General features: G+C 48.0%; 1 protein-coding gene across 1 annotated transcript in view; it reads left to right on the top strand.

The window, feature by feature from the left end:
- The window catches only part of Jag1 (jagged canonical Notch ligand 1), a 34,907-nt gene that overhangs the window by 951 nt on the left and 21,544 nt on the right, over positions 1 to 12,412 (top strand). The window contains exon 3 of the mRNA XM_059261508.1: positions 8,275 to 8,326. Coding sequence (XP_059117491.1) covers positions 8,275 to 8,326 — 52 coding nt within the window. The remainder of the gene's footprint in view (positions 1 to 8,274; positions 8,327 to 12,412) is intronic.

Below are 12,412 nucleotides of genomic sequence, written 5' to 3'. Positions count from 1 at the left end.
AAGTGGAGAGGCTTTTGAGGTGGCGAGTCTGAGACCTCATGCTATAGCTAGACCTTGAACAAGATGGGCCTGGCAGGTCTTCCATCCTCGATGGTGTTTGCTTAGAAGCGTACTGAAGTGCGGACACTGAAGAGGATTGGAAGGAGGGGGATGCCCAAGGATGCTAGTTTTATGCTTGCTACTTGCAATAGCCACCCCCAACCAGGAGGTAGTTGTATATGATCTCTTTGCTTAACTAATTAAAACTCAGAGCGCCCTGGAAGGCCACTGCGCAGTCTGCCCTGCGAACGCTGTCCAAGTTGGCACCCTCCCCTTTCCCGTGAGCCGCCCCGAGGGCGGGTGTGTCCTTCCTGCAGGGTGTGGGGGAGCCGGTTTCCCGCGACTTCAGGGGAGATTTTGGTGTGTTGGAGGGCGCTCTCCCAGCCTGGGATGGCGGCTGCAGGGTTGTCTCCGGTTGATGTCCAGCTTTTAGTCTGTGAACCCCCGCCCCCTGTCGGTCCCTTCCTCCCGCCCCAGCTCGGTATAGCCTTGGCTGCCTTGCTCCCAGCGGTTCCCCAGCTCTGGAACAGCTGTGTTGGCAAACTTCTCCGGGAAGGGCGGGAACACACTCGTCCGGAGGGTACACAGCCTCCGCAAACCCTTCCGGAACTGTGGCAAGGCTTAGAAGGGGAGGCCCGCTGGAAGTAGTGTTTTCGGGTGCAAGTCCATGCACCCTCATCTCCCTTCTGGGCCCTCTGAACAGCTTGAGGCCGGCGTACAGCTGGCCGACTCTGTAGCAAAGCCCTTGCAACATCCCAAAATGGGTGGAAGGAAGATGGGTGCGATTGCAGAAGGGGAGGAAAGGGAAATGGTGGGGGTGTGCCCGTTGTCCAGGAGGCGTGACTCGCTGCCAGGACTGGTGCTTGGCCAAGCTTGAGCTCCGAGGGTGGGTGGTAAGAAGGGGGAGCTCTGTGCCCCGGAGGATTGCTTTCCGCCACGTGCTTTGATGGGGTGCGCTCTGCTGCCTCCTACCCGCGGGTTTGGGCTGTGATTTGAAACTCAGAAGAGGGGCGGGAGAGGAGCCTGTCTGGCTCAGTCTGTGTGTGAAGCTGAGCTAGCTGGCTCTTAAAAGTCTGCGTTTACAGGAGTTGGCCTTTGCTGTGGGTTGCGATAAGACATTTATCAAAAACATGCTATTAAAAGGGTCTTATTTTGGCAGGGGACTGCTGCTGTAGGTGAAGTTCTCTTCAGATCTGCGGGCTGTGTCTGTTGTGGGATTTCACTTTTACAAAGAATGTTTGTCTTGTTTGTTAATCCCCTATTAGGGAGAACTTTAAGCTAAAGAGGTTGGCCACCTCTAAATCTGGCTGGGTCCAAGCTTAGGGTGAATACTGGCTGCCCTTGAACTGTGTGTGGAGTTTAGGAGGAAGGGGCCTGCAGGTGGTTCCACCCTCCCTAGGATCAGTCCGACCCCCTCGCTTTTCACAAGACCATAAAAGGAATCTTATTAGTGATGTGGAAAAAACGGCAGGCCTGGCTGAGGTTTATTTTGGAGAGAGGGGTCAGAGGGAGGATGGCTTGGATGAAAACAGACAGGCTTGCTCCACTGGCTAGCTGGGGAAAAGTGACCTAGAAGTGTGGCTGTCTGCTTTTGACACCCGGCAGAGGGTCCTTCACAGACACGGAGCTGAAATGGTGTGAGTGGATAGCAGGTTGCCGCCACTGACTTGTAGTATTCTTCAGGGCCTTCAGGCCCCACGGGTCACCAACCGTGAAACAGACCCGGCTTTTCTAGAAAGAGGGAGACCCACTGGGTCAGCACTGAGAATGTGGTTCTTTTGAAGCTGGGCCAAGAGCATGCATCACTCATAAACAAGTCTCCACCCTGCTGCCCCCAAAAAAGGCCTCCTGTGAAATACAAGCTTTACTTCCCAGGAGAAACTGAAGTTTGGGTGTATTGTTTTAGTTTATTTCCCTCAGTGTGGTTAGAGAAACGCAGCTGTCTGTAGCTTCCAAGAGTGACTCCAGGGTGAGTGGTAGCTTCAGTGAAAGCCTTAAGCTTCACTAGTGTTAATGGATAGCACAGCTTCCTTCACTTGGGTAATTAACATTAGGAGCTTGTCATCAAAAACTGGTCTCTAGGGCTGGGGGTGTAGCTCTCTGGCAGAGTATACGCCTAGTATTCCCCAAGACCCTGGGTTTGACTCCAAGCACCACAAATTAAAAAAAAAAAAAAATTTTTTTTCCCTTGGGTAGGTAGAATGTGGTGCGTAGATAATAGAATTCGAGAGATGTACATAGAGTTTAAAAAGCAAACAGAAACTCCAGGCTTCCTTGGCCTCTTAGCCACATAAGCTGCCAACCCCTAAGCAGGCACAGTTGTCATTTGGGCTAAGTCCTCCTAAATTGGCTTACAAGGGAAGGGAAATACTGTGGTTGGCAAAGCTAGTCCAGTGAAGGAGGTCATGTAATTCCTGTCTTTTGTTTGGTGCTATGGCCCCCGTTCATGGTCCATAGAGGACGAAGAGGAATGATTTGGTCAGCTATGACACACAATCTACATTCCAGCATGTGAGGCGCTCTGAAGTGGGCCTCCCTGCTAGATCAGTATCAGATTTGGTCATACCCATCTTGGGCTGCATCCCACTTGGTATCAACTGCTCTCGTCCGAGAGTCTTTTAGCTTCGTGCCAGGGGCTTCTGATTGTGTTGTCATCCATGCTGCAAGGGAGCTCAACTTGCAGCAACTAGCTTGATTTATTCTCAATTTGGGGTACTAGGTGATAAGAACATCATTATGACACATAATTGGGCTTAACAAGAAATGATTTGGGGATAACCATTAATAAATCACCGAAATGGTTAATTTGCACCTCCCCAAATTAGTTCAAAATCCCAGTAGTGCCTGCTCATTAAAAATGCATTACTGTAATTACTGCTGTTTTTGAAGACCTCAGTCATATAGCTGCATTGGTGGCCCTAAATTGTAGAGACTAGGGTAAAACAAATGGAGTATCTGGATTTATCTTTAAATACTGTTGACCCCATTCAGAGTCTTGCTGAGATTAATTATTTTAGGAAAAGCCAATGAAATGTGATTGTAACATAGCAGAAGGATGCCAGCTTGAGCCCTTCTCTCACTTACAGCCTGAGTAACTAAATAACAAGGGTTAGAGTCAAGTTGCCATCAGGTGGTTAATCACAGGATATAAATTACCAGTCCTTGGGTATGTTTATGCCCTCTGACTTCTTTCCTCTAGATGTGTGTGGACACATGGAAGACAGAAGAATAAGGTTCTCTTCAAGTTACCTTTTTCTGTACCTCACCTGCATGCTTACTTACCCTGTGTGCAAACAGCATCCTGTGTATGTGCTCAGCGCAAGGAATGTTCCTTGCATGGAGAGAGAACATTCTTTTGCTTTAAGAAATCTGCCCCAAACATGTTTATGTTGCAGTAGTGGGCTTTGGGGGAACACTGAGATAGGGTGGCTTATAAGTACAGTAGAATTGCTGTGACCTGCATGGACTCCTGTCCCAGGTACTTATTTTGTTTCTAATAGTTTTCCTTCTCTTGCAGGTATAACCCTCTCTGTTTTCTTCCCCCTTGTCTTGTTTCTTAGCAACTTGCTCAAACCTCCAGTAATTACAGGAATTTGCGACCCACCAGCTCCACGTGCATAGTTCTATAGGGACTCAGAACATTTGTAGAAAGTGGTGAAACTTTGGGCTTCGTGCCGTTGGAAGCTGAATGGGACAGAATAAGAGGCAGCAGCACTGTCCTTAGCTGCATAACCTCACAGAAAGCCGAACAGCTTTACAAGTACTGGGACCTTCAGGGACACTGTACAGAGGACAAGTGGGACATTTAGCATGGAGGAAAAAGGCTGTTTGTGAGAAAACAAGGCCAAGGCCATCCGGAGTCTTCATATTTTACATGTGAAAACAGGAATGCAAGCAGAAGTCTTGACTGGCCAGATTCAAAGCAGCCGCTGTTCCAGTTGAAGAAGGGCCAAACTTGGTCCCAGTGTCAGGCTTTCTGGATTACTTAACAACGTGAGGATGCATAAGCTGTGGGTGTGCACACGGCTAGCTTGATGATCCATAGTGACACATAACCTGAGAATTCTCCTTGGCAAAGTTCTAGAGACATCCCCCTAACCCAAGGTTTTGGGATTCAGGCTGCTCAGAAGTGCCATTTGACCCTGTTTTTTTAAATACCCTTAAAAATTAATTAGAACAGAATAGACATTAACCTTTTCTTCCAAGGGCTGGAGGATGCATTTGGTGGCATGAAAGTGAAGATTCTGACGTGGTGGGGAGGGAGGTGGGTCTTGGGTTCAGAAAGCTGCTGCCCGCTTCTGATTGCTGCTTGGCCCACAGCAGCTCCTTGGCCCTTATTCATGGTGTCAGTAACATCTCTTATTGGAGCAGCACATGTGTGGGGAAGACATTCCCAGGGTGGCTCCTAGTGGTTAAAGGGGGCATGTAAATAATCAGACTGAATCCTCTACCAGCTCAGCCCAGTTTTTATGCACTTTTGGTAAATAAGTAGAAAGGCTTCTTGTTCGGGCTTGCTCTGTGTGAACTGGATGGTTGTGCTTGGCTGGCTTCTTGGTATTCTATCTATTAACCTCACCACCCTTTTGTAACTGGTGCATTTAATTATCAGTGGGATGCCTTTCAAACAGGTAAGGGTAATGATGGGAAAGGGGCTAGGGGCCTCTCATTGAGAGTCTCAAATCTGGATATGAGCTCTGGGGCCCCTTGGTGAGCCTTTGAGGTGGGCTTTGATGAGAAAATCACCCTTTGTAACCAGATCACACTCTATTGACATGTCAAACCCTGCAGAAATGGTCGCTTTCTATGACTGGAGCCTCAGCTTGCATGCACGAGGGGAGTGATCTTTTCTTCACCCCTCACCTTGCCAAAACCCTAAAAGACAGGAATTGTGTGTGCCCACACATGGACTCTCTGAAACCTTTTTTGTTTCACATGTTTTGTGACTGGAATATTTTATACTCTGGCCACCCAGACGCAGGCAGGACAATAGAGTTGGCTGGACTGACTGAAGTGAGGATTACGGAGAAGAATGGGGCCTCTCCAGAAATACTGCTAATACAGGACAAGTGACAGGAAGCAACAGTTGAGTCAGCAGAGCGCATGCAGGGCCCCTGACAGACCCGGGGCCAGCAGGCTACCTACAATGGCTGTGTTGGCACTCAGGGCATTCCCAGGATGTGCATGCCTCTGGCCGGCCTGCCTGTCGCAGCGGTCTGGGGTTTTGGACTCCACACGCGTGCTGTTTGGATGGCGGTTTGTTTGTGTCCGTCAGCTTGGCAGGAGGGGAGGCAGCCACTTCTTAGGGCTTGGTTTGGCTGCCACTGTTGCCAGGAAAAGGAAGCTCCCAGCTGCCAACACAATCACCTTTGTTTCTTACATCCCCCCCTGCTTAATGTGGCAATTATGTGCTTACTGCTCTGCCCAGTGCCAAGGTAACCGCCATGGAGTAGGGCAGGACAAAGAATGAACCCTAGACCAGCGGCTCAAGTGTGCAGGGTAGGAGGAGGTGCCTGGTGACCGAGCCTTGGTAAGGCAACCTGGTGACTGTGGTATGCCTTGGGGACTTTGATGCCAAGACTCTTCTGTAGGTAAAATGGCATGGAAATCTCCCAAAAGGCCATTCTGAAAGCTGACCAGTCTTTTTTAATGCTTCACAAGAATGGAAGTCAGCTGCCCTGTTGCCAGATGTTCTTGAGCCTGGGGCTGGGAAGGGCCAGATGGAAGATCTGGTAACTATCATGCCTCTTGTTTCGCACCCCCCCCCCCCCCCCCGCCCTCAGACTACTGCTCTGGGGAGACTAAGGACACAAGAAGAAATCCAGGTGACTGACCCCTCAAAGTCTTTTATTGTTTGAGCCCCAGCAAAACTCAGGATTTGCTTTTTGTTTGGTTTTGGGTGTGAAGTTAAGATTGAGCAAAACTTGCCTTTCTAAGCCCCTTCCAAACCCAAAGTCCCCCTAGGTCTGGGGACTTGGCCTCTGCTGGGGATGATTTGTAGCAGCCAGTCACATGTGGCCGATTTGCAGCTGGGTGTCTGCTTGAGTGGCTGGAGGTACACATGGTCTAGAATCTCAGGGTCCGGACATATAGTTGGGGATGTACAGAGGTCAAGCGTGGGCCTGGGAAAAAATTAAAGCTCCCTAGCAACTAATAATCATTGCCAAATTATCTTGATTGTTGATCTATAGTGTGGGGATGGAGTGGGAGGGAAGAATGCCTCTTAATAAAAGCCTTGGAGGGAATCCTTTCTCTGAAGGCAGGGCACCCATGCCCCAGGAGACCTGGAACTCCCAAGAGTGAGCAAAGTCCAGGCTTGACTACTGTCACTGCAAGCCCCTACCCTAATTCTAGCCCACTTCCACCTCCCAAAAGGAAGGCACGTAGTTAAGGGATCATACCATCGGCCCCCTTCTCTAGCGGGGGTAATGTTGGTCAGCAACTTTTGAATCCAAGATGAACCTGGCAGATGGCTTGATCTCACAAGTTCTTGTGCAAGGTCTAAGGATGCCTTCTGCCTTGAATGTGAAGCTGAGTTAATACTGCTGTGCCAGCTGGTTCTAAGGCACCCTCCTTTGCAGTGGTGTTTGTGGGTATTATGTGTGTTTAGTGCTTGTGCAAGTCTGTCAAAACTCTCGGTATCAATGCATTTAATCAGAGGATTAATTACAGCAATATTGTTGAAGTGAAGGATGTGGGCCTCAACGTGACCAACAAATGAAGGGCTTAATTATACAGAATCAGCCACACATCTGGCCTCATTTCGACTTGGCTCTCACCATGAATCAGTAGAGAAATATAATTTCTTGCTGCTCTTCGGGAAGAGTCCTATAATTTGTAGGAAGTCCTAGGAAACTTAAAGAGGCTGTAAATAAGGTGTAACTTTCACTAATAAAATATTAACGACAATAACAATGTATTTGGACCCACAGCCACCAACAGGAGAGGGCTGGGTATGTGTCCCAGCTTGCCCGGTTTTGCTTGCTTTGTGAGCTTTTTCCCACAGTTATCAGTGAACGAAATGGAATCCTGCTGTAAGTATGAAACATATTTCGGCTGAATTCCAAGGCAGGGTCTATCACGAGATATTTTTGTAGTCAGAGCAGACCTGCTGTGTCACTGAGAGAGTAATAAGCTGGCCTTGATTTATGAATGAAACCTCCTGCTTTTCTCCCATGCCTTTACCCTATCGGTGCCATCTCTTCCCCTGGCAGCCCCGTTTCTGGTGGCATTGTGGTTATCTGAGCAACAGAAGCATTGCATGGGTTTATGGCGATGGCAGAGCAAGGCTACACACACCCGTTCTGTGCCTTTTCTCCACCATGTTTCTCCGGTCCCCAGATAGGCTCTAGCAAGCTTCACCTCAGTGCTTATTGTGAGGGAAGATTTGGGAAAAAGTGGAAATTTGCTAATGGCTTGGGTCTTGGGGAAGAGAGGGGGAATTCAGAGACAAGCTTAGAGGATAACAAGCGCTTCAGTAGACCGGCTGGCATCGGGCCAGTATCCAGGGAATTTGTTTAGTTACCTAACTGATTATTCCAGGAATGTTAGATCTTATTGACAGATACGCTCATCAATAAATATAACCCACGGGCGTGCAGTGGCTTCTCCTTTGTACTTTCTCCCACAGACTGCCGCAACCCACCCCACCACCCAAGCTAGGTTGCCGCCTTTGTCTTAAGTCTTGGAGCCTACCCCTCCTTCTTCCTAGAGTCACCTGATACTTGTGGGAGCTGGGATGGTCTCACACAGACAGGGCTTTCAAAGGGGTTCTGAAAAGGAAAAGGGGGCCTCCCTGGGGACTGCCCTCACCAGGGCCCAAAGTGTAACCCTAGCAGTTCTCCCGCACAAATACCTGAGTAGGTTGGCTTGGGATAAATTCTTTGTGTGGGTTTTTTTTTTTATGCCCTAGAACTAGGGACTGAAAAGTTTTTGGGAAACCTATATGCTGTGTGTTCCCATATAGGGAGGTACTGTTTTCTGATCAGGACGTGGGGCTGCTTGCTTGCTTGCTTGCTTGGTCTGAGACCCAGGGTGCCCCTGCCGGGTGAGAGGCGTTGTCAACCTGGGGTGAGTGCTGAAGAGAAAAGCGGAGGCTGGTCTGCCTTCAAATACCCAGCTGCCTTTTTGGCTTTCTATTTTGGGTCGGCAGGACACACAGGGAGCCCAGAGACTGCAGCATCCTAGCGTTGACCCCCCTCTGTCTCAATCACTGAACGTTGCTTATCTGTCTTGCAGAGGTCCTACACTTTGCTGGTGGAGGCATGGGATTCCAGTAACGACACTGTTCGTAAGTATCTCATCAGGGAATTCTTCTCTTAAACGCGCTTGGGAAGTGCAGTGCTTGGCAGATCTCCCCGAGGAAAAGTCCCCAGTGCCCCTCCCCCACCCACTCCACCCCCCCCACCCCCACCCCCACCCCGGCTGAACCTGTCTGTGGAGCCTATTCCTTAACTTCCTAGAACTTCATCTGAAATATTAAGTAGCCAGAATAGACTCCCAGTTTACTCAGTCCTTGCAAAAAAAAAAGGGACCTAGATTATCTCTGGATGGAGATCTTAATGGTTTTACAACTTTAAAACCTTGTAGACTGCTAAAGGATCAAAGTAGTGACTTCTGAAAAGTCCATTTAAACTTGAAGTGAGCATTTAATCTCTCATCAGAAAGATAAAGCTGTGGAGGGAGGTGCTGGGCTCTAAAGACCAACCTTAAATTTCACTTGGTGGGCAGGTGAGCCTCAAGCCAGTCTGAGTTTCCCACACTGCTCACCACAAACCTCCCATTGAAGCAGAATTTCAGAGCCCCTGAAGTCATGACCTGCCCTGTCCCTTCTGAAAGATGGCTCTGTTTCCTAGGCAGGTTGCTTTTCAGGCCTGCAGAGGGGTGCGTTGGGGGAGGTGAGGCAGTGAAGGTGGGCTCTGATGACAGTGGTCAACTATAACTTAACATGTTTTCCCTCACATCAAAATAGAGTTCCTTTTTTTTTTTTTTTTTTTTAATCACCAGAGCTGGGCTTGTCATTGGAAAACATGATTCTGAAATTTTTTGTTCTGTTCAGGAAGAATCCACATTTTTACCTCTGCCCTATGCTCCCAGAATGTCTTATGCCTTCTGATTCTCTGGCTTACCAGTTCTTTCTTCTTCTTCTTCTTTTTTTTTTTTCCCACTACTAATAACATCTCCCTCTCTTGTCAACATCACTATGCTTTTCTTCTGTAGCTGAAGGTAGTCAGCACCCAGATGGGCACAGTGATGACTGCATTTAAATTCAGTGGGCAGTTCAGCATGGCTGGATCCTTGGGCCTCTTCGGGTCACAGAATCCTTGCCCAGCCCTGATGTGAGGCAGGCTGCCTGTCATTTGGGATGTCCTCTTGCTTTGGCATCCAGCTATTTAGACTGTAGCTCTGCCTAGGAAGGAGCCTGTGGAAGGCCAGGATCTGAGCTATCTTATTGTGAAGGACATGTATACTTTGACAGTGTTGGTAGGGCTCTTTGCTGGTCTTGCTTATGGTTGATGCCAGCCAAGGTCATGGATACCTGTCTGTTCTCTTCTCCCACAAACAGTGAGCTCTTCTATCACTCTCCCTTATGTACAATGCAATGCACAGGGGAGTAGAAGAAGTGGACCTTCTGTACACTGGTACAGGAAGGGTATTCTACTGGCAGTTCAAATAATCCAATGGATGGATCAATATCCATCCTTGACCAGGTCAGAAGGTCTGATAGGGACCTGGGAGAGGCTTCCTTCCCCGGCATCTGTGGAACTTCTGCTATGCTGTCTGTCATCTCACACTCCAGAGCTGTGCCTCCAGGGACCTGCAGCATATCCACAGCTCCCCACAGTCATCCACATTTCTAGGCACTGGAAATCCCTACACTTTGGAATTCCTGGATATCTTTTCCTAGGCTAACTAGTCCCTGGACAGGAGACAAGGAAAACTGAGATGAGAACAAAGTGCTTTCAGATCTCACTCTCTAGGAAGAGTGGTTGATATAGTCGCAGATGCCCATTGCAGTTAAAGAAACTTACATTATGAGTTTGGTGGTTTATTTTCGTTCCTGTTCACCCTCTTTATCTTTCGTCCATGTTTCCGAGGTATCACAAATTCAGTGGTCAGAGCAAATTGGAGGTGTGTCCTCTCTAAGAGCACTCCCCTCTAATGGACCCCTTTCTGGGTGACAAGCACTAGTATTTGGACCACCAGTGCCGTAAGCCGTACATCTGGAAGGCCCCTATGTCCTCTTTTATCATCCATATCTGCACAGCCTCCAACTTCTGAACAATCTTGTCCTTTTACTGTCCATAGGAATCCAGCTGCTTCTTGCCATGTCTGCTGCTGCTGCCCTGGTCCACTACGCTGCCTGCTTGTATCCAAGTTAGCATTGGCTCTGGTCAACTTCCAATATCATCTCCCTTCTTGTTCCATATTTATTTTTTCTTGAGCATAACATTTGGTGGTCATCCTAATAGTGAAAGCCAACTGCTTAATGGCTTCTCATGGCTCTTGGGTCAGATCTTGGTGTGCCTTTTCTTCCTTTTCCTCGTGGCTTGTCTTAACACACATGTCTACCATGTCTATATCCTAGGCATTCTTTATCCATTTTTATCCTTGAGTATATCACATTTCTTTCTTGTCTCAGGACCTTGATGTGTACTGTTTGTTCTTCCCGGGATGTTTGGCTCCTTGTTTTCTTTACCCTCTGCCCTTCCAAAGCCTTTGAGGATGCCAAGGAGCCAAATGGTGTGGGCTGTCCTTTGGTAGCTCATCAAGTTGCAAACACCCTGGCTTTGGATGTAACTTCTAGGGAAATCCCTGAGTTTGGAGACAGAATTCCTTTTCACATCAGCTCTGCAATTAACCCTACTGAACAGAGTCTAGACTAGATTAAGCTCAGGTGCTTCTGAAGTTCCAAGGCTGGCTCCCACCCTCAGACTTTCAGTCCTTTCTAATATGGATCAGGATTGTAGAATATAAAGATCCAAGTTTCTCTTATTCTACCTGAGCAAATGATTTCAGTATATGGTAATGTTTAATTGATTGATGTGTAAGCATAACCAGGAATCCTTGAGACAAAGTTCTGCATACAGCTTAGACTTCTCAGCTAAGGCCACTATCTAGGTTTTCTGGGTGGTCCTTGAGCTGTGTTCTTCGTGTTCCCTCCTCCTTTCTTCTTGGTGTATAAGGACATGTGTATGCTTCATGATGCATCTTTATGCCACTGAAATGTACTGGGATGTGTGATAAGATTCCTTTCCAGTCCTAAGGCTGGAACTACCCTAGGTGAGCTGCCCCTGGGACCGGTACTTAGTGGCCTGAACTAATGGGAGAGCTGAGTCAGGGGACAGTGTAGAATCATCCTACAGTAAACTCAGACTCCATAACTCAGACAGTGTAGAGCATGCCATATACTGCAGCCTCTTGCCTCAGTGGGTGTGGAGTTGTTTCCATAGCTTTGTTAGCCTTACTGAGGATTCTGAAGTTATCATCTTCACAGCATTTCCTGAAAGTAGGTAGAAAGTACGCTCAACTACAGAGTTCCACATCATTTAGCACTCTGGTCCTGACTTCTGGTCTGAATTATTGTTGATATCAGCCCGAGAGAAGCTAAGACACCTTTGCGACTTGGCTACTGTGTTTAACAGTTCCTTCATTAATCTCTTATAGCCCACTACGTTGCTTAACTGAACCTGCAAAACCAACAGGCAGTTAATGGAGAGGTGTTTTTGCCATTCTTTGGCTGTGTATATTTGCAAAAACTCAAGTACAGTGTTGCTTGCACGTGGTTCTGTGTATTGCTGGATGTAAGCCTGAAGGTACATGGGCTTGTTTAAGGCCTTTCCTGCCCACACCACAGTCCAGACTGACTGGGCCTGTGTTGGTTGTGTATGGAGCCACCCAAGAGTTCTTCCCCTGGTCACCTGTAGGGCTTGTCTAGCTTTGTCAAGGAGCACAGGCCCAAGGCCTAGAAAAACAGTGGTGTGGGTGTGCAAGAATCACAAAGACATTGCAAGTAGGTCCTAAGTTGCCTCTCCAAGGTGGCCTTGAATTTGACAAGGTGATGACTGGCAGGTTTAAGAAAACAAACATAGCACCAGGCTGAGTGCTGACTTAGAGCCCTGTTGTCTGCTCACATCCTTCTGCACTCCTTGCTCCTGGGGTTTGGAGCTATTTTAGTACCTGTCTCTTCTCTGAGACTAGATTGCAGGTGACCTCAGTGTAGAGGCCAGGTCTTATTGCTTCTGAGAACTGCTTGGACTCTAGACATTTACTTTGCCTAGCAGGCATTTTTAAGGAGACTGACTTAAAACAGACACAAACATGATGATGCCTCAACCTACCTGTCTGCAGGCCAAATTACTCTCACATCTGCTGG

The sequence above is a fragment of the Peromyscus eremicus genome, chromosome 4, assembly GCF_949786415.1.
Source record: "Peromyscus eremicus chromosome 4, PerEre_H2_v1, whole genome shotgun sequence".
Lineage (NCBI taxonomy): Eukaryota > Metazoa > Chordata > Mammalia > Rodentia > Cricetidae > Peromyscus > Peromyscus eremicus.
Note: the sequence above shows the minus strand (reverse complement) of the source record. Positions and strands in the feature narration are given on the sequence as shown.